General features: G+C 37.6%; 1 protein-coding gene across 3 annotated transcripts in view; it reads left to right on the top strand.

Annotated features, from left to right (window-relative positions):
• LRP1B (LDL receptor related protein 1B) overlaps window positions 1-22,548 on the top strand; it is a 776,343-nt gene that overhangs the window by 640,453 nt on the left and 113,342 nt on the right. For all 3 annotated transcript variants that reach the window (XM_081004634.1, XM_081004635.1, XM_081004633.1), the window contains 8 exons: window positions 3,382-3,507; window positions 5,047-5,178; window positions 5,954-6,088; window positions 8,372-8,501; window positions 9,241-9,367; window positions 9,513-9,664; window positions 9,964-10,088; window positions 17,401-17,772. In XM_081004634.1, the coding sequence (XP_080860760.1) occupies window positions 3,382-3,507; window positions 5,047-5,178; window positions 5,954-6,088; window positions 8,372-8,501; window positions 9,241-9,367; window positions 9,513-9,664; window positions 9,964-10,088; window positions 17,401-17,772 (1,299 nt within the window). The remainder of the gene's footprint in view (window positions 1-3,381; window positions 3,508-5,046; window positions 5,179-5,953; window positions 6,089-8,371; window positions 8,502-9,240; window positions 9,368-9,512; window positions 9,665-9,963; window positions 10,089-17,400; window positions 17,773-22,548) is intronic.

Raw genomic sequence — 22,548 nt, 5'->3', positions numbered from 1 at the left:
AAGAACTCCTGTCTGTTCTTCATTGAGCCTGTTGCCCTTGAATGGAAGGTCTAAAGGACCCCAACTCCTTTATTTTGTAGTGAGGTCTAACGTTTCTCCTCTTTTTTTTCCATTTTACTAACATTGTAACTGTGATGTTGCCTAATTCACCAGCCGGATTTCATGTACTACAAGCAGTTCCTTCCAGCTCTAAAATTTTATCATTCTGGTTCCCGGTACCTGTCTGCCTTAATGGAGGTAGCCTCCACGAGACCGCGGGGATAGAAGGCGAAGCAAAAAAAAGAATGATAGAGGGTCAATCATTCTTGGAAATTCCTCTCAGGGAAGGGAGGAACAGGCTTCACTCACAGTTCTCGCTCTGGCATGGAATGAAGGCAGCAGGAAGGCTCTGAGTGCAAAAAGCACTTTGCCTGGCAAAACCCTCCTATGCCGCCATTAAGAAGCAGAAGTTCTCCTGTTAAATTGGATTTCTAACTGGCTTTAAAGTCAGGTACACTCCAAGAGAAGCTGTTGTCATCAGAACTGTGGAATTACCCAGCTGCATTGATCTGAGGTTTGGAACTGAGAAAATATTTTATTTGGTGAGGGCGGTGGATGGCAAAGAGAGCCTCCGGTTTCCTGTTTACTTTGAGTTTCTTTATGAATGATTTGGCAACCCTCTCCAGATGCAAAATCTTAAAGATATAAAATGAAGTTGGTCTGCAATATGGAATAAAGCCTGTGATTAAAACAACAGTTATCTGCATGTGGTTTAAAGAGATAGAAGGAGGGGAGAGCTCTACTGCTGGAATGGATTATCTTGGGAAACTAGAGCAGATACCACCTCTACCACCCTTAAAAACAACAGAGAAGAGATATAACTCAAGTGGACTTTGGCCAAAATGCAGTCGTAAAGATTTGGGGCAGCAGATGAGGGAGGCATGGAGACACTGATGGTGATTAATTAAAATGAAGTACTTCAAGATGTCCTGTGGTGGAAGTTGGATGCCTCTTTCTCAGGCTGTGGAAACTTCAACACTCTTGACTGAGTAGCGAGAAAGAGTGGACTGTTGGAGTATGTTGTTTTTCCAGAAACATTGAGCAAGATGAGAGCACGATGGGAGGGAGCTAATGAGATATTCTGAGAATTCTCCAAGATTAGAGCCCCACCCCAGCTACGCTGAGAGACAACAGCAATTGGAGGAATTTCAAGAATGGGACAGCGGGCAAAGGCCAAGGACTTTATAACTGGATATATTCAGACTTGACACACGCAGAGAAAAGGAAAATAATTAGAGCACCTCTTTTGAAATCCTATGAAAAGTTAGATAATGTAATAACACGAATAGTATTCACTTAAAATGCAGCTGTTACCTTAACGATTAATATACCAACTGAAATGTAATTAGAAGTTAATAAAAAAAAAACATGAAACACAGCAATATAAGAACTGGACAAAAATAATTGATCAAGGAGCACGGGAAACCACTTTGATTAAATTGTATAAATATAGAATTAATTGGAATTATTTTGATCTGCATAATTGGCAAAAGTGTGGTAATATTGGGTAATTATTGGCCGCTCACCCACTCTGGCGCAGTTGGCCCCAGAGTGTCAAAGAAATATTGGGTAATTATTGGAAAACCAATATTTCTTTATAAAAAAAATGAAGGGGGGAAATTCTATAATTCTATGAGTCTGATACCCCAACTATAACAATATTGTAGATATTGCATTTCAATATTGATGCAGAGATAGGGACTTTTCATTCTGCCTGCTCCCTCTACCCCTTGAGCTTGCAACAAGAGAGTCCTGCAGCTGGCCCACCCTGTTAGGATCGTCCTACTCTTGTGTAGGACCCTGGCAGAGACACATGCCCAACCAGCATGTTCTCTCCCTCCTGGTTGATCGTTCGGGAGCTTCAAAAGCTTTCTTCAGCTCGAACATCACAGCAACTGATACCAATAAGCATCAGCACACTTAGGGATCCGCAGAGTATTCGCAGTTTGTGTAACAGAACTCAGTAGCACAGCATTTTGGCTAATCTAATTTATTTACATATAGTATTCTGCTTTAGCTCCTTCCTCTTTCTCATCAGACCGCAGAGAGAAAGAAAAAAGGACAATAGCCCCACTTCACAGAACACATTAACATAAACTTCCTGTCTCCATCACTTCCCACACTGTGAAATGAAAACATACACCGTCATGTGATAGACAACAATCTCATGACTGCAAACACAGGTAAAGAATCCTATCACACCCATCTTGCCTATTCTCCAGGAGGCTGGTTAAAAGACCACTTACCCACCCACAAAACAGAGGGAAGGGAAAGAGCAAAAACCTTACAACATATATAGCTAATGCCTTCACTACAATCTAGTACACAGTTATGCACATTTAAATTTCATTGAAATCTATGGGGCTTAAGTGTACTCTGCCCTGGGTGGCAGCTTTGATTACTAGAATGCAAACTTCTTGACATATAATTAGAGTTAAAGGGAGGGGAATGCCAAATAGTTTGGAAAGTGGCCATGTGATAAAAATATTTTATTAGAGAAGGTTTTGATAATTTTTCTCTGCAAAATATTGAAAACCTCATGGTTTGAAGACTTTAAAAGTACATACATTTGAAATACAGTGGTACCTCGGGTTACATACACTTCAGGTTACAGACTCCGCTAACCAAGAAATAGTACCTCGGGTTAAGAATTTTGCTTCAGGATGAGAACAGAAATCGTGCTCCGGCGGCACGGCAGCAGCGGGAGGCCCCATTAGCTAAAGTGGTGCTTCAGGTTAAGAACAGTTTCAGGTTAAGAACGGACCTCCGGAACGAATTAAGTTCTTAACCCGAGCTACCACTGTACAATTATGATTGACTGAAAATAGAAAACTAACATTTCATAATTAAATAAATTTGATTATTATTTTGCCACTGCAATATTTTCACAAAAATTGTAACCCTACTCTTCTTAATTGAAATACTATATAAATATGTTTAAAATTCATGGTCATAGTCCTACTTGCTACTTCGAAGCGCGTTTCTCTGGCCCCCCCAATTGCCAGTGCTGGAGGCTCAGTCTGTGTCAAGATCCTAGAGTGGTGCATAAGGTGTTTTAATTGCTCCACAGTGATACAATAAAATGTTTTTGCAATGCAAACTGTAGGTGTTGGTAGCCAACCCAGATTGGAACTCCAATGGGGGCTAATGGTTAAAGTGAATTTTAGGGCACCGATGTGGAGCAAAGCTTTTACTCTGCTATTGTCGAACAGAACCTATACTCAAGGGCAGAATTAAGCAATTAAGGTCACATGTAGTTTAGCCTTTACGTATTTGTATTCCACACATAATTGTTACATTGTTTTCTATTTCATCCCCCTCCCCAACTCCATTGTATTATAGGTAGCAATTCATGTCAACACAATAATGGAGGATGTTCCCAACTTTGCTTACCAACCTCAGAATCAACCCGGACATGCTTGTGTACTGTAGGCTATAACCTTCGGAAAAACCGTATGTCATGTCAAGGTACAGCTTCACTATTACCAAAATAAAATAAAATAAAATAAAATAAAATAAAATAATAATGCATAGTAAAGGAAATAAATAAAAAGCACTGGAGTAATTTCCTACTGCTTCATAGTTGGGAAATAAAATGACTATTGTTACTCTGGATCCTTCCGAGTGTATTTTTGGTATGTTATTGCTATTACAGGTTTTGCTATACTATATAGAATTTACAAAATTAACTAATACGGGATTTGTTGTAATTCCAATCTCTGCATTTTGATGTTGATAACAGAAAGCTAGTTCTTGCAGTTTCAGAATTAGTGATTTCGGAGCCTTCTGACATGTTGCTTCTAACAAACAAATGGAAATATGCAAAAGGCCCAAAGAAATTGTAACCGTTGATTTCACTCTCTCTTTGTGCGTTTTCAAACTTTTCCATCAGCAATATATCAGTGTGTTAGTAAGTTGTACACATGCCCTGAAATAATTGCTTGAAACAGCACTTTTAAATTATGTTCTTGGGAACACTAGGTTTCCGTGGAAGCTTATTAGGGGGTTCTTTATAAGAAAGGACATGGTTTCTTGAAAGACAGCTTGTCTGCTATTATTGATGTTCCTCTTTAATGTTTGATTCATTCTCGGTTCACATAATCCTCTACAAGGCAAGAAAGTTAATGTGGGAAATGTTCTCTGAGTTTAGAAATTTTGAAAACCATTGGCTCAAAGTAATCAATATTTGTAGACGTTTCACAGGGCAAACCATACAAACCATCCAATGTTCCAGGAGTTTCCTTGAAAATCAAGCTTTTATTTTATTTTATTTTTTAGAAAGAAACCATATATCCTTTTAATTTTTGCAGATATAAGGGTAAACGTGAAGGCAATATTCTGCCCAAGTGCTTAGTAAGAGTAAAATTCCTCACACCTTGCCGTTTTCTGTTTAAAGCCATGTAGAAATGGCCTCTCAAAATGGGGAAAATGTCAGCCACCACAGGGGTGTGTGGAAATTAACATTTTAGAAATGTTGTAAAAAAAAGTTGTTTTTTTGTTTTGTTTTTGGCTCAGCTTTAGTTTTGTCCAATGAATGCAAAGGGACTGGAGTAATTGAATTATAGTGCTATTTAGAAGTAGCTCACCAGCTGGGGTGTAGCCCCTATGCTAGGTTCCCAGCAAGTCAGTCACTTATCATGAGGGAGAAGGGAAGGGTTGAGGGGCCAGGGAGGTGGTCAGGGTGCAAATGAACTGGGAGAAGCACCAGATTGGTTCCAAAGGAAACCATTTGCCTCAGACTTATTCCTAGGTAAATGGATATAGAATTGTAGCATTAGGTGCTTATTTTTTCATACAACTTTTTTGTATGAACTTTTGTGTTCCATTTATATGTTCTACCATTAATCAGATAAGATCCTAAAAACAGCTATTAGGCTATTAATGAGGTTTGATGTTGATTCCTCTTTCCCTTCCAATGTCCCTTGAAGTCCCCGTCATCCACCCCGGTTGCTGATATTCATAATGGTTTTAATCTTTACTGTTTCTGTGCATGTGTGTTTTCTTTAGGCATAGAATCATTCCTGATGTATTCTGTTCATGAAGGAATCAGAGGAGTTCCTCTTGATCCAAATGATAAGACAGATGCATTAATGCCTATATCAGGAGCCTCATTTGCTGTGGGCATAGATTTTCATGCAGGTGAATGCAAATATTTATCTTTATTTTACACATATTTTAACATCTTGAGCAGTTACGAAATATTGTCACCATAATCTTTTTTGGAAGTGACATGTGAATTCGAGGAGGGAGCAGAAGTCCTGAATCTTTGATGCAACTGAACACGAAACCTTTTATCAGAGTTGATCTATACTTGCCAACCTAGATTACTAACTAAACATACTAACTAAACATTTGAAAGACGAATGTTAGAAGGGACAAGGGGAAGGCAAGTGTGTATAAAAACTTACTACAGCAGTGGCTCATGGGGGTGGAGGTGTGTCATTTCTATGGGTGTAATGCCACCAACCCAGTGCCCCCAATCCCAATGAGGGCAACACCGCCTGGAGGACCAAACTTATACAACATCATATCTTCTCATTTGATAAACAGCTCAACTTTGATGAACAGTAAAGATGGAAACCTATTCTTTTCTTGCTCACAGAAGAGGCGAACTGTCATGTGTATTCACACTTCTGTCAATAAGACGGCTCATGAAGTACACTGCTTATGTGTACCAACATCCCCCCCCCCCAGTCTTGCAGAGTTACATAAATCACAGCAGCTATGTACACATCCCCAAGATGGAGGACTGTTTCTCATCAATGACATCTCCATGCACTTGAGGTGCTAAGAAGAGGCCACCATTAGAATGAGCCCGTCCCACAAGATCTTGTTTTAAGTTGATTAATGGCATTTATTACAGATTTAAGGTTGCATTTTTGATACTTGCTAATTTTTAATATTTCTTTCGTAGGAAATGATACAATCTACTGGACAGACATGGGGTTCAACAAAATAAGCAGAGCTAGAAGGGACCAGACATGGAAGGAAGACATCATTACAAATGGTTTGGGAAGAGTAGAAGGCATTGCAGTGGACTGGATAGCGGGTAACACCAGTTCTTCATTTTTAATTCTTTATTTAGGTTCATTTAGGTTTTGCTTGACTTTTCCTTTTTTTATTACCTTTCGTATGAAAAACATTATCAGTCTCATTTCACATCCGCCCCCCAGGAACAATAAATAGAATAGTACTGTGGCAATTTATATATATGAAACAAATGATTGTAAAAGTAGATTAATAAGATTGCACAAGAGAAGAGCAAGAGCATGTTTGCACTTTGTCATTCCAGTACTGAAGAGAGAAAGACGCTCTTTAGTATGAACCGATCATTTTGCTGTCTCTTTCTTTTAGTTTATATGCCACCATATAAACTATATCCAATCTTTTCATGCATATGAGTGTGGGTTAATTGTTTTCCGTCTGTTGGCAATAGCTAATGTGCTGCCATTAATAAATGTTATTACTAATTATCTGTCATCTGGTATTATCATGTTATTTAAATGGATGGCTAAGCACAATCTTGGTTGATGAGACTGTACAAAGCAGCATGGCCACCACTGACATCACAGCCCTGCTATGTTTGGTGGCCTTGGCAGAAAGTGGATGGGAGGTAGATTGCTGCGGCAGCCTATAGCTCATGAAGCAGTTGAGCCCGTATTTGACTTGATGCTGTGTGTGATAGCAGTGAAACCATTTCAAGAACCAACAGCTCCTGGACCAGCTTAGAACCTCCCATTCCCTGCCACATTGCTGTTGGTGGGGATCCTACTGCCCACCCAGGAAAGTGCTACACTGATCACTCCATTCTCGTTGGCTGACCGAAGGCTGGCTTAGGTAGCAGAGCTCAGTAGAGGTGCACTTCCATCCAATCCACACACATTGACAGTTTGGATTGTTCTCCCACAGCAATTGGTTATTGATATGATGATGATTTTGCATTTATCCATGTCTTCAAGTACTGAATTGGTGCCCCCCTCCCTGAATTTAATAGTCTGTGGCTATCATGTCTTTTTCTTTTCTCCCAACATTAAATCCTAACCATTATGATTTGTTCATATTAACCTTATGACCTGATAATAATGCAAATTCTGAGTGTATTTTTATCCCATTCTCAAACCTCTCTGCTGGGTCAAGCAAAGTTAATTTGCAATCATCTGCATATAGTCTTACCCTGCACTTTTAAAAAATGTTAACCCCTTTTAGTTTTGAACATAGATAAACTCTCTGAAATACTTGATTGATAAAGCCAGTGCTTTTTCCCCTAAAAAAATGTTTAGGGGGTACTCTCATTTTCCTACTCATATTGAAATACTGCCCCTCAATGAGGCCAAACTTAAGATTCACAAAATATTTAGGGCTGTGCATACCCCTGTGTCCCCCCAGAAAAAAAGCACTTGATAAAGTAAATACTAACAGAGATAGGGAAGCTCTGATACATCCTCTATAAAGATGGAGAGTATCAGAACCCATCCCTTGATACTGTAACAAATGCCAGGGAGGTGGGATAGATCTATTTAATCCATTTGATAAATTTCTCTCCAAAGCTAAATTTAACGTCTGATATAAATAACTCCATTCAATGCTATCAAATGCTTTTTAAAACAACAATGATACTAGTCATGATTTCAAATCATGTTTACTTTGTAACCATGGGGAAAATAGTAGGTTAGCTATGCTTGCATCTTTCAGTTTCCTTTCCAATATTCAGTGGGATGGATGCAAGCATAGGGCTGGAAGGACTCAGGGTCCCTTCCAACCCTACATTTCCATGAATCTATGACTCCTTCCACTCATGGAAAAGGCATCAGTCCAATGAAAGTGGGGTAAGAGACCCATAATATTCCTTCCCCCTGCAGCCTCCAACACTACCTTCCATGTTGTTCCAGAGAGTGCTCAATCCTCCAGACCAGCTTTTCAGGGGACAAAGCGGGCTGCTGGAGGAGCGATGAGTCTGTGAAAATCACCTACTCCGCTCATGGGGAGTCTAGATCTAGCCACATTATTTTTGTTTGTTTTTATTCTGGATGTATTTGTTTTATTAACTCAGTAAGAACCTCTGATGTACTCTGTTGGGGGGGGGGATAGATTGTTGTTCCTTGTGGCCTTTCCCTGAAGATTTATTTTAAACATCCTCTTAGCATTGTTAGGTATGAATTTGTAACAAGTATACTATAGTATCATTTGACCATTACAAATACGATATAACTGTTGATTTTGTTTATTAATAAGTAATAAGTCAGGCATAAAACTTACATCAATAGCCATGTTAGTATAAGCATTCTTAAAGGCTTATATCACCATAACTGAATGGTGCTTCCCCCCATTCCAGGTAATATATATTGGACAGATCATGGCTTCAACTATATTGAAGTTTCCAGGCTGAATGGATCTTTTCGATATGTAGTCATTTCTCAGGGTCTGGACCAGCCAAGGTCTATAGCTGTACACCCAGAAAAAGGGTAACTTAAAAATTTATATGCATGCATTTGAACCAAATTATTGAAATAGTGGTTAAGTATTCATGTTCCCAGTTTAACTCTCAATTTAGCCCTCAATTTCTTTTGCAATCTTATCAAAATGTAATTCTCTCAGCCTTAGTCTCCTATCAGTAATGGAAATGTTTCCCATGTGGAACAAAGGGCAGCTGTTCAAGAAGTACAAGCCAAAAGCTTACATAAGTATGTGGAACTAATTGTTTAACAATTTGGATTTGGGCCATAGTTCATAGTCCCCTTTGGGCCAGTGCTGGGAATCCAGTATGCAGACCTATGATGTGATGCCATTAAGGGGTGGGTACTAGCAAAAATTCTTAATAATTTTCATATCTCATGGAGCACATTTGTGTATACAGAAGCATGTGTGAACAAAGTAACAGATTGCAAGTTAGCAAACGAAACCTTTAATTAAATATATATATATTGTACACCTACCTCTTAATATACTAAGTTTATCATTCTTGCACAAGGTGCTTCTGTATGATTTTTGCCAATTTTTACCTCCTATAGTAGCCCCTTATTCCCTATCCCACGCCATTCATCCATTATACCCTCTGACTCTCAGAAACATATGTGAGAGATGCAGTGAACAGGCAGTGATGAGAACTTTCCCAAACCTTCTAATGCTCATAGTACTCAAGAATTTGCCCTGTGATCAATTTCAATAAACATAGATTTTATCCTATTTTTTCCCATGTTATAGATATTTATTCTGGACAGAATGGGGACAGGCACCCTGCATAGGCAAAGCACGTTTAGATGGATCAGAGAAGATGGTTCTTGTTGGCACTGGAATTACATGGCCTAATGGAATTTCTGTAGACCATGAGGTTGGTTTTGTGTCATCTTCCAAATAGAGTCCATTTAATGCTATGCTATGCTAAAACATTTATACCACATAACATTCATTATTTTATTTTCCTAATAAAAGCTAGGATAAAAGTATTTGGAGCTTACCTTTCAATTGATCCATAGGAAAATAAATTATACTGGTGTGATGCTCGAATGGACAAGATAGAAAGAATCGACCTTGAGAGTGGAAGGAATCGGGAGATTGTGCTGTCAGGAAGCAATGTGGATATGTTTTCAGTCGCAGTCTTCGGGGCTTACATCTACTGGTCTGACAGGTAATTTATTTTTCCATAAGTATTTGAGTCTCAAAATGTTATTTCTGTGCCAGATGCTTCACCCTTGTAGGATTAGCCATTCTTTAGCAAGGTCACTGAAAGGATCTCACAAAGCTATGTAATTTCCAGAGAAAAGGCACTTTTCGATATTCAAAGCTAAACCATATCAACATCACAGTCAAAAGTATGCTTTTTCACCTTCTGCTAGGCCAGATGTCTCCTGCATTTTAATGACTTAATTTATTTTAATTAGTTGAGATTTGTGGATCAGATATTTCCTTTTTTTATTTTTTTGGCAGAGCTCATGCAAATGGCTCCATCAGACGAGGCCACAAAAACGATGCCACAGAGGCGGTATCCATGAGGACAGGTCTTGGAATAAATTTGAAGGAAGTGAAAGTCTTCAATAGAGGACGTGAGAAAGGTAAACTTTTGTTCAACACTTTAATGTTTGATTGTACCCTTCTCCCTCTATCGTCCTTTTTTGTTTTGTTTTTGCATGAAAAACAAAATAGCCACTGTATTTTTGGAATGGAATGTTTTCAGAAATTGCTAAATAGCAGACTTAAGTATTTTATTGAAATATTAAATAAAACAATATTCTAAATGATGATCAAATAAGATAACCCCCTACTTAATAATTATAAATATAGTTGAGGAAATGAAAAATAGGAGAAAGTAATTGTAAAGATCATACAATATTCAGGCCAATATCATAGAAAAGAACAATGTGAAATTAAAATGTACTAGATTTCACCACAGTATGTTTGAAACGAAGTTTAGAATTAAAGTGAGCCACATTTCTATGACATTGAGTCCCACCTTACTTTGGGACTACATGGTAAAATATAGTAAGTAGGTAAGTAAGTAAATAAATAAATCTAGAATATATAGGAAATTTCTAAAGGTTACATATTTTCAATACTTAATATGCACCCACCCAAAATGAAGTTTCTTGTATGATAGAAAGTAGAAAATGGACATTTTATAACCATATTCTATAGATAAGTTCTTTAGAACTTACATAGCAACAAAAAAAAAAATGTTTTCTGCTTTTGTTTTCAATTTTTTTATGAAAGAGTGGCATATAAATGTTTTTTATAAATAAATAGATTATTCACCTCGGGCAACAAAATGTCGTGGGGCAGTCCTGACTGTCGTGATCAAGAAGGCATAACTTACATAAACTGATATCGGGATGCAAGGAGCACCCCATTTCCCATACTGAGTGATAAATTCAGCTTAGAACTAGAGCTGAACTGAAAATGATCCTCCAAGTCCATTATAAACTTGGTGAATGCACTCAGGTTTAAACTAGTCTCACCCTAGAATTGGAAGCACTTGAAATTATAGACAAGGAATCTCCAGTGAACAACAAACATTTCCACCTGCTTTGCTCCAGCCTCTAACCCTAGGAGCCTTCATAACGGAAGTGTTTCCAGAAGAAGAGACTTAATCTGTTATTATGGGGTGGTTGGTTTCACCTGTGCTATCCCACCTCCAGCCTGAGGAATTTTCAGGACTGAGTTGCTGCTGGGGGCCTTATGTCTATATGTCTTTAATGAACTGAATAAAGTCATGGATTAGTTGGATGCAGAGGAATGGTGGGAAGAACCAGCTGGAGAACCACCAAGGGAAGAGGTCTGAAACCCTGGGGAGTGGTGGTGGGACAACAATGAGTGGTCAGAGGGAGAAGACTGGGAAGGGGAGATGTCAGAACCAAATGAGGTAACAGGACTTAGTAAGCTGGGGGAATCTATGGAAGAGAGAATCAAAGGCAGAAGTCTAAGCAGGGGAGGAGGGATGCCAAGAGGCAGAGATGAGTCTCAGGTTGGTGAAGAATCACAGGTGCCTCTCCCTCCTGCTATGACAAGCTCCCCTCCCCGCTAGCCTCCCAGAGCCAGAAGAGGCATGAAACGGGGGGAGGTAACGCTTGCTACTGTCATAGAGTGAAATATTATGTGTCATATGGCTGGAAAGTGTGTGTGTCTGAATTCAGCAGTGCTTAGTTTATTTTTTGGCTTTTAATATTGTTAATATTGGTTTTTAATTATGAATGCTATAGTACTTTATGAATCCTATAAAATAAACCAGTTCTGGGTTGATGGGAGATTGCCCAGGACATTTGAAGAAAATGCTGGAGGCTGCAGGGTAGAGGGAGAATTAATAAAAAAAATCATTTGTTCTTCTTCTCCATTAATGGATGATTCCTGCTGGATCAAAAGTTCCTGCACTCATGTAAGAGCATCAGTTGGATAAAACCCATTGTGATTACATTTTATTCTAATGTTACAAGAATATCGTTGTTGTTGTTTAGTTGTTTAGTCGTGTCTGACTCTTCATGACCCCATGGACCAGAGTACGCCAGGCTATGAACACAAATGTGACGATTTTGTGTTGATTTCCCTATTAGGTCTGGTAACAGAGAACTGTAATTGTGCATATATACACACACAATACAGTTTAAGGAGATACAAAGTCCTTAGTTATTTTTTAAAAACTATCTACATTGGAAATTCAGGAACTTATTTAATAAACTGTTATACTGATGTCTTAGAATATCATTTTATTTATGTGTATAATATTCCACACAGTTTTCATTGTTATAAAAAAAAGTGACATCTCAAGTGGATGTAGCATATTGAGTCATTGCATCTATACGTACCACAAGTAAATAAAGACAAGCAAGACCTTTTGTATCCCTGAAATTTTAACTGTAACTGTAACGTCTTTATCATGGTATGAGCTTTCACGATCCTCAGCTCACATCCTAAAATAGTGCAATAAATTTGTTAGTCTTTAAATAGGCCACACAATGCTTTGCTGTTCTTTTCTGCAACAAACTAACATGGCTAACACTCTAGAAGGTTTATTATTTGTATTTTTAATTGCTTTGATAGATGGTTGATGCCCACTTCTGTTTATGTTACCTTCAGAAATAAAAATATTTGCGTGTTTGTGTGTTGTGCCTTAAAAATTATATCTCCCAGCTGAATTAGTAAGATTTAATGCCTGCTTCCTTCAGACGGGCTTTATGCTTCTTTTGAACAGTTTTATTCTGGTGAATGGTGCCTGTGTCTACAACTTGATTGCACTAGATGAAATAATAATGGGGGTAAGGGAGAATAATGAAGTAACATGCTAGAATTTGATGACTGACAGTTTGAAAAAATCATATCTGAATGATATTAATACACTTTTCAAATTTTACTAGGCGACAAATGGTTAATGTCTTGGGGGGGAGGGGTTGTCAGTGAGCCAGGAAGACAAAGGGGAGAAACAGGTGAAAATATTTTGAAATGTTTTCTATCTCATTTCAACTATTTTTTAAAAAATAAGTTTTATTAAGATAGAACTAAATAACACAGGCCTAAAGCTGTATTGCATCGGCATCATGATGACCGTTCAAGACGGGAGAAAGCACAGGCATAATTTCATTGTTCACAAAACACCTGTTTTATCCTTTAACAAGTACTGACCCTCTAATGTGACCTTCTAGCAGAGATGCCCGCATCTTCGTTGTCAGCAAGATCCTAAATACTGATAGCATTAACTTCATTTTTAGATAGTGGGTCTTAATTGAATGCATGGTTTAAAGGGCATTTAAAATCAGTGAAGTGAAAAGTAGTTGAAGCCAAAAGTCAGGTTTTCATTTGCACAGAGTCCCATTGAGGTCACTCAGGGTGTGTAAAGTTGTTGTAGAGAAACTAAAAATATAACAGGAATGCCAGTATTTGTGCCCCCATGAGGTCAGTTGGTGCTGTTAACAGAGTACTTTGACTTAGCTTCCACAGGCACACTCGGTGGTCTCTTGAGACAGATGGAGACCAACAACAGAAAGGCATTACAACAAGCAAAGATGATCCAAAATATGTAACACTTTTAAATACGTTTACTGATTAACTGGCATATACACCCTTCTACAGCAAATATTAACCTTTGTAGCCTACTAAAACATTAATGATTGTAAAATTATGTCTCCAAAATATTTGATATTATTTGCATGATTGCATAAGTCTTTCCATCTAAAAGAAACAATTAAGTATTTCTCGGTTGCTATACTATAATAAGTAGTATAAACTTTGTAACTGACATCAGCGTAAGTTAAATATGTTATGCTAGGTAACTAGAAGCTCATGGCTTGTTTGTGGCATTTGTTGTGCTAACTGCAGAGATGGAGAGGAGACCACAGAAAGATCATTTTTTGAGATAGCATTTTAATTTGCAAACCACCATTGCATGATTCACTGCACACTGGGTTTTCTGAAAGAGAGCAACTTCTTGGAGCTGCTATTCAGAAAAGGAAGGAATGATTCAGGCCAACTAACAAATGCTTTAAAGCTGTGTTTAAAACTTCCATTTAAATCAATGGGGTTCAAAGTGCTTAACATGGCTGGATTCTGCCCAAAGGGAAAGGCCCTTCTGTGCATATGCTGTACACATCCATAGACTTGCACATAGAGGCTCAATGGATTGTGTTCAATTATCTGCTTGCTTGGCAAGGAAAGATGTCTCATGTGTTTAGATACATTGGGGACATGTAGTGTAATCTACAAATACACTTTATTTTGTTGTAATGACCCTTTTTTACCTCCCTTGCTCCCCCATACTGCACAGGCATCTGATACTTAAGCAAACCCCAGGCATATCTTACCGCAAGGCCAAAAGTCATGGCCAGGGCTTTTGCTCCAGCCCCTCTCAGGCAGGTGCCATTGCCATTATAATAGAACAAAGGAGGTGTTCATGGTGAGTTCTGCCACCTCTTTTCCTAGGAAAATAGCACTGGTCATGGCACTGGAACTAACCCATGTTTCACTGGGAGATGTTTATTCTAGAACAGTTGCAAAAGCTCCCAACAAGGAACAAGATATTATTGAGGCATCAGATCAAGGTCTGCATTTTAAAATGAGCTTAAAAAAATATATTTGCAGATGTTTGTATGTCTCATGCCAGGCATAAAGCAGCTGGCTAAGTACTTGGCAGTTGTTTATCTCCTTGAACAGGGCCCCCCTGATTTATAGCAGTAACAGGAGACACGTTTCTCAAAGTTGTAAAAGGGAAATACAGGCTGGGAGCAAAGGTTACATTGACCCTACAAATTACAGAATACAATCAAGCTGCAAAAACACTAATTAAGAGTTGGTAAATAGTAAAATTTATTGTTTATTAGAAAATAATACCATGTGCCTCCCATTAGACTCGAGTCATATTTTCCTAAGGTTAAAGGGCAAGAGCTAATGGGGAAAGCAGCTGGCTAGGAAAGGGAGTTGTAAACTAAAGAGGCTGCTTTCGAAGCTGTTTTACTGAGTTCTTTTTACTTTGAAAAGGCCTTTTCTTCTAAAAATCTATCTATGTTAATGTATGAAATATATTGGCTTAAATGTAATTATGCAAAGGATTTAGAAAGTAAGAAATGTTAGATTCTTATGTTAGATTCTTATTCCATTGATGGTGTGTGAGAAGGTGAACCCAAGATCTCTGTTTAGACAAAATTTAATACCATGAGCCATCTGTTTTAGCCATTTGTTTTGGAATAAAGGGGCAACAGGGGCCAAAGGTTATCTGGTAATTAAGGTGCCTGGTCGAGGCAAATATAAGATATATGGCTACTTGTCTGCCATTTATGGATAGAAGGAAATATAGCTCTTTGTCTCCCATAAAAGGTAATAGGAAATGGGTGTATCTTTTATGATTGGTTCTAGCAAACAGCCAATAGGAATTTCAACCAGGCTGATTGGACAGAGGCAGCCAAAGGAGGAGCAAGGGGGCTGGGCTGAGGAAATATAAGTGCTGGCCATCAGGGCTGGAGTGGGCAGAGCTTTGGTAACCATATACCACTGTGTCTCTCATTTATTTGTCTGACAAATAAATTATTATTTTAATTTCTCTATTGCTGTGTTGAATATTTCATTCCAGCTAAGCGTTAACCACAAGCAGGGTGCTACATTATCAGGGTAAATGTCATGGCAAGAGCTGTCAACTTTTGAACTGTTCTGTAGTTGGCCTTAACAGCTATTTGATTTGCAGCAATTTAGTAATGTGTACTTTTTGTGTCATGAAAAGCTTCACCTACTAATTTCTGCATATCAGTCTGCTGTGTTACAGAGGCAAGGAAAAGCCAGGCAATTTTTATGGCCACATGGCAACAGATTATGGGGTGTGAGATACTGAAATCAAAAATTAGTCTAGTGTTACAGGTGCTCAGCTGCTTTGTGATGGTGGAAAAGGTTACATCAGCAGTGGGGAGCACCTCTTGAATTGTGCCTTTGGTTTCTTTCCTATTAGCAGTGCACCAAAATTACTGGAATGTGTTTACATGTAAACAAATGTCTCTATTGGAATGAGCAATAATTGATAGACTTCTTTAAAACAGTGAACAGTCAAATACACACAGAGACACATAAAATGTTAATAGTGAACATTAGTTCCTTAGATCATTTGAATCAGGATTGAATTTGTAATCAAATCATTTTGTTTTCATTGCTATTTTTTTTTCCTTTTTGTCTATGGAAGAATGCAGAAAAGCAAATATTTAAACATATAGGGTTAAGTATGCCTTCTGCAGACAGAAGGACTCCTTCTGTTCATGGAAGATTTTAGATCCAATAAGGAATCACAGAGGGAATGAGGCAATCTTTTACCAATTCCTTCTCCCTGCTGTTGTTCTAGGGGGTCCTCTGACCATCTGGACCCAATTTTCATGGATGGGGCTGCATAGGGATAGGGAAATCAACCAAAATCATCCCCTCATTCACCAGTGGGAGCATACCATTAGAAAAACACCGTTCGTGAGATTCTTCCAGCAGCAGAAGCAAATTCAGGATCCAAGCCATAATTAGAAACTGTGCTAACATCAAAAGTACAAATTAAAATTAATAGTTGAAATATGTTTTGACAACTGTGTTAGTAACAGGTTGGACTCCCAACATGAGGTACTTAAAAGTTGTTACTTTGACATTTGGTCCTTAAGTTATTCATTTTTGCCTGATTTAACAAATATTACAATGAACATTTATAACCAACCAGACCATTTAAAACAAAAGTCTGTGCTTTTGATTATATTTATATATACTTAAGTATTTCTAGATATAGAATTTCTATATATTGATTTATACTGTTTACAGATACTTTTGATTTGTTTGTTTTTTATATATATAAAAACAACCAAAACCAAACCAGGCCTATACATACTTATTTGTTTTTAAATTATATTGAAATTAAAGGGACTTGTTTCCAAGTACATTTGTTTAAATAAACATTTCTTAATATTTCATATAACTCTTCTAATCCCTCTAAAATAATAAAATATGACCGTTTATGAGACATTTGAACATTCATAGCCGATATATATCTATAACAGTAATCCTTAGCAATTGTAGAGAAATCTCAACAATTCTTTCAATCATTGATTAATGACTGTGGTTAATAATAGTTCCAGCAGAAAGGTAGAGAGGTCATTTTCTTGATTCTGCCTTTCCCACTGTTCTAGAGGATCCCCCAACCCTCCATAGCTTATTTTGGAGGACAAAGTAAGCTGCAAATGGAAGGGGAAACTGGGGGGGGGGGGTCCTCTCCGTCCATTGGTGGCATAAGAGCCATTTAATTTAATTAAATAATTGTTATATTACTGTAAATGCATGGATGAATAACATTTCTGGTGTGTGATATTAACATGATCAAAATCATTACGATATGGTAAGTTATAAAAATCAGAATTTTTATTGTTTTCCCTGCAGGAACCAACATTTGTGCAAAGAACAATGGTGGATGTCAGCAACTTTGCCTTTTTCGAGGAAATATGCAGAGAACATGTGCTTGTGCACATGGCTACCTAGCCGAGGACGGAGTTACATGCCTGAGACATGATGGCTATTTGCTTTATTCGGGAAGAACAATATTTAAAAGTATACATCTTTCGGATGAAACAAATTTAAATTCACCAATACAACCTTACGAAAATCCTGAATATTTCAAAAATGTGATAGCACTGACTTTTGACTACAGCCAAAAAGGAAGAGGTACTAACCGAATCTTCTTCAGTGATGCACACTTTGGAAACATACAACTTATTAAAGATGATTGGTCTGGCAGAAAAGTTGTAGTTGAAAGTAAGTATACTTATGCATGGTTGTTTTTAAATCCACTTGTCTTTTAGGTATTTTTACCCCCCAAAGTGCATCCATCTCATGCCCTAAATTATAACTGCAATAAATGAAGCTTTGCAGTGCAATGCTTACTCACTGGGATGTTATCTTTTGTACGTATTTTTAGATCACAGCCTTAATTGGTTTAATTTGTGGGATGGCAAATTTAAGGGTGCACTTTTTTTACTGCTGTGTTCATAGCTGCCTATTCCCATAATAGGAAATGAAAAAGAAAACATTCCAGCTAGACTTTTCTTGTTAGCAGTGAGTGGTAGCTTTTGTTTATTAAATTGTAATGATCTTATATTTTGTTTAGACTCTCCAAACACAATTTGTTGAGTTTTAGAATACACAATATTAGCTTAAATGGTTAAATGGCAAGTGATTAATTACTGACTTTTAATTGATTGGAAGCTGTAATAATAAATTGGGCATCTAAGTATTTCTTAATCTAAATGTATTCTCTCAGGTTTTAGGATATCATCTGATACTGAAGCACTGGTTGCAGCTGAACTTTTTTAAAAAAAATTATTTGCCTTTATTCACAATTGCTATTTCAATAACATTGAGCACTGGCTTCCAGTTTCAACTTAGTGATGTTTGCCCCAAAGAACAACTGACCATGGTAAATCCCAAAATTCTTCTCTGTCTCAGATTCTAATCTGAGACAGACTTAATGCACAAGATTACAGAGGGCAATATTGCTTGAGCTGGCCAATCTAATTTCTACATTTGTTTCATGAACAGATTGTAGAAGTGATATTAAGCAAAACAGTTAAGCAAAACATTTTATCATATATTTCTATTAGCCTCAGAGGAGATATAGTGGTGTAGGCATAGTGGCTGAGAGATTTAGATGTGACTCAGAGTTCTGCCTCTTAGGGGCTTGTAGCATTGGGGAGGAAAGTGTCATTGATGTAATTCAGGGTTTTAATCTTAGAGAGGAAATGAAGAACCTTCCATGCCTGTTCATTGCTTTGACTATTATAATTGGGCTCTCCTACTCCAGTTAAGAGAAAACAAAATTTGTATCTGGCTGCTGTATATTCAAGCAAATATCTACAGTATTTCATTGAAACACTCTAGAATAAAATTGGTGATATTGAAGATACATTTCCACTTCACAGAAACTTTTACTACTTAAAAAAACACTATTTATTGATGGATTTTACACATCCCTAAAAGCAAATGGTTACCCAAATCCTACACGTAATTTAACATTTTCTTTGCACAGAAACCAAATTTATGACTTGTAAGGAGTCTTCCATTAAACTGGTTTCCAGTTCACTAAATCAGATTTACAACTCACTAGCACCCTATTCCCTAACATGTTTTCACCTCACTGGATACAGATTTACTACTTAGAAACAACCCATTATCTAGTATGTTTCCAGTTCACTGGAAACAGATTTACTACTCATACACAAACCATTATCAAACATAGTTCCAACTCACTGAATATTGATTTAGAATTCATAAACAGCCCATTATCTGACAAACTTTCAGCTCACTGAACAGATTTGCAACTCATAAACAACCCATTATCTAACACATTTCCAGCTCACTGAAAGTAGATTTACAGTGTATAAACAACCCATTATCTAACATGTTTCCAGTTCACTGAAAACAGATTTAAAACTCACAAGGATATCAGTCACGAACAAGTTTTAACCACCATAAATAAATATAAGAAGAGTTTAACTCACCATATGTTCGGTCAACTGTAATGTATGCTGCATTCACTTTTTCAAATTAAATACCATATTGTAAGCATAGGATTAATATAATAAAGGGGTGTGTGCTTGTGTATGTTTAAAATGTAAGATCAGCTGCATTGTCAACTTGTGATCTCTTGCACATGAACATTACTAGTGAGAAAAAGATTGCTCTCCAACATCGGGAGAGTAATTTTAGATGTGAAACTATTATGGTTTTTAGATGGTTTTTAAAGACTAAATTAGTGGTTGGTCAGTAATAAACCTGGTATTGGTTGTTGTTATTTTGTTAAATTATTTACCTGTAGTGGTGCATAAGTAACTGTATAAGAGCAAGTTAAGACTGACAGCATCTTCTCCTTTTATGTTTGAATTATATTAGTAAAGCTCTTCAGTCTGAATGTCCGTAAGAATGCACTGCATCCTTTCCAACATGGATTATGCATGGAGTAGCATGGGGGTGGGGATGAGGAGAGAGCTTGCAAAAATCACAAACCAGGATAGGAGAAGTGGGAGATAGGCTTCTATTAAAATATAATTATCATTTTTAAATGGGGGGGGGGTTATAGGTAGCGGTCATTTACATCTTAGATTGGCGGCAAGGACTTATCTTTTATGCCCATTTAACTCTGTAAGGCACCATGCACTATGATGGTGCTAAAAAAAAATATTATTGCTTTATCACTGAAAAAATTAACAACAACAAATAAATTTATATACCACCTTTCATCTGAGGATCACAGAGCAGTTTACAGTATTCTTTTGACTGTCCTAACAAAACTTTAAAAGCTGCTGTTTTAGAATTGTTTTGCTGATGGTAACAATAAGGGATGCAAGTTGCATTTTCACTTGTATTTGGTTTAAAATTATGGTGAGTTGGGGCCAGACTTGGGTTTATGGAGCTCCACTTGCAATGAAGGAAAGGGATGGAGAAATGGATTCCCTTGGTTCTCCTTCCCCATTTTATTACTTACTATTCAGCCTTACTAACTTGGGAGTTGACTAACAACACTCCTACAGATGATCTCAATCATCCAGTTTGGATAAATAGGTCCAGGTTGTCCGTAAGGTAACTAGGACCTAAGTTGTTCAGAACTGTGTAAACTGATACAAGAACCTTGAGCCTGACCTGGTAGTGGATGGGAAGCCAGTGCAGTATTTTTTAAAAAACAGCAACAACGGTGCCGCTGCATTCTGGACCAGTTGGTTTTTCTGGATGAGGCCTAAGGAAAGCCGCACACAGAGCGTGTTGCAATAAACCAGCCTTGAGTTTACCAAAATATGTATTACAGCGGTCAGGCTGTTCAGTAATGACTGTAGCTGATGATGAAGGTGGTAAAAAGGCATTCCTAGACACAAAGGACAGTTGTACCTCTAGTGACAGAGATGTGTGCAGGAGTCACCCCCAAGCTACATAAAGGTAAAGGTAAAGGGACCCCTGGCCGTTAAGTCCAGTCGCGGATGACTCTGAGGTTGCCGGCATTTTGTCCGCAGACAGTTTTTCCAGGTCATGTGGCCAGCATGACTAAACCGCTTCTGGCGGACCAGAGCAGCGCACGGAAACGCCATTTACCTTCCCGCTGGAGTGGTACCTATTTATCTACTTGTACTTTGACGTGCTTTCGAACTGCTAGGTTGGCAGGAGCAGGGACTGAGCAACAGGAGCTCACCCCTCGTGGGGATTCGAACCGCCGACCTTCTGATCGGCAAGCCCTAGGCTCTGTTGTTTAGACCGAAGCGCCACCCGCATCCCTATCTACTCCTGCTCCTTAAGAAAGAAGAGGTAACTTGCCTATTGCCTGGACACGGGGACCACCCATCCAAATCTTCCCATGATTCAAGCATAGTTTATAGGGGGGCCACTCCAATTCACCACTGCATTCACACCGGAGTTTTGACAGCCTCTTCTGATTCAGATGCTACAGAGAAATAGAGCTGTGTGTCATCAATGCGTTGGTGACACTTTGCTCCAAAACTTCTAATGGCTGCCCTCAACAGCTTCATCAGCTTATTCACTGGACTCCAGTTCCTTTCAACTCCTATATCATGACGTAGTTATGAAGCCAATACATATCTTTTTTAAAAAATCTGACAGAGGAAAGGATTTTAAAGGACTGAGTGAGAAAAGCTAGTATTAATTCAGCGCCTAGCGTATATATATATATATATATATATATATATATATATATATGGAAAATGTTATTGATTTGCTTTTGTCAGTTTGTCACATTTTTCATAATATTAGTGTTCTGAATTGAAAGGCTGCCTAGACTATTTGTACCTTTAAGCAATAGGAGTTATAGAATAAAAGTCAATTTATCCCTAACACAAAGTGACTGGCTTTGTAATATATTGCATATCTCTCCACTGAGGTTGTTCATATGTGTGTTACTGTTCCTTTTAGTTAAGTGGTTCCTATTTAACTGCCAGACAAAAGCATCTAGGTTAGCATTTATCTTATTGAATATTAATCATGATATATATTTTAGGTTCCCTTAATATTTTTAGGCTTCTGTACAATAACTTTTTCTATAATAAAATCTTAAGATCTATATATCATTTTTGTAATTTCACCATGAGTTGAATAAAATATGAAGTCTGTGACAATCCACGAAAAAAGTATTCAATGTTTTGTGTTTTTTACTAATAAGCTCCATAGAAATTGCCTAATATTTAACTTTCTTTATGGTGTATAAAGAGTCCCGCAAAAAGCATGTGTCATTATAGTGTTAAATCTCTATCCCGATGAGTTGGTTGATGAGTTCAGTAAGTGCCACATTTTCTAATTTTACAAATTGCATATGCATACTTATTTTATAATGCTAAGTAGCATCTTTCTTTTAATGTTTGCAAAAAGGATCTAATCAGACAATCAAACAATCTGTCAGTCAGGAGACAAATTCTTCATCCTGCCAATTTATTCATTTTTATTATAGCTTATTATTACATGTTGGGGGTGGTGGTAGGCAATTGGTGGTTTGTTCTTTATGACTATCTTAGGAACCCACTGAAAGAGTAAAGAATT

Source organism: Podarcis pityusensis (assembly GCF_964106645.2).
Source record: "Podarcis pityusensis genome assembly, chromosome: 1".
NCBI classification, from domain to species: domain Eukaryota; kingdom Metazoa; phylum Chordata; class Lepidosauria; order Squamata; family Lacertidae; genus Podarcis; species Podarcis pityusensis.
Note: the sequence above shows the minus strand (reverse complement) of the source record. Positions and strands in the feature narration are given on the sequence as shown.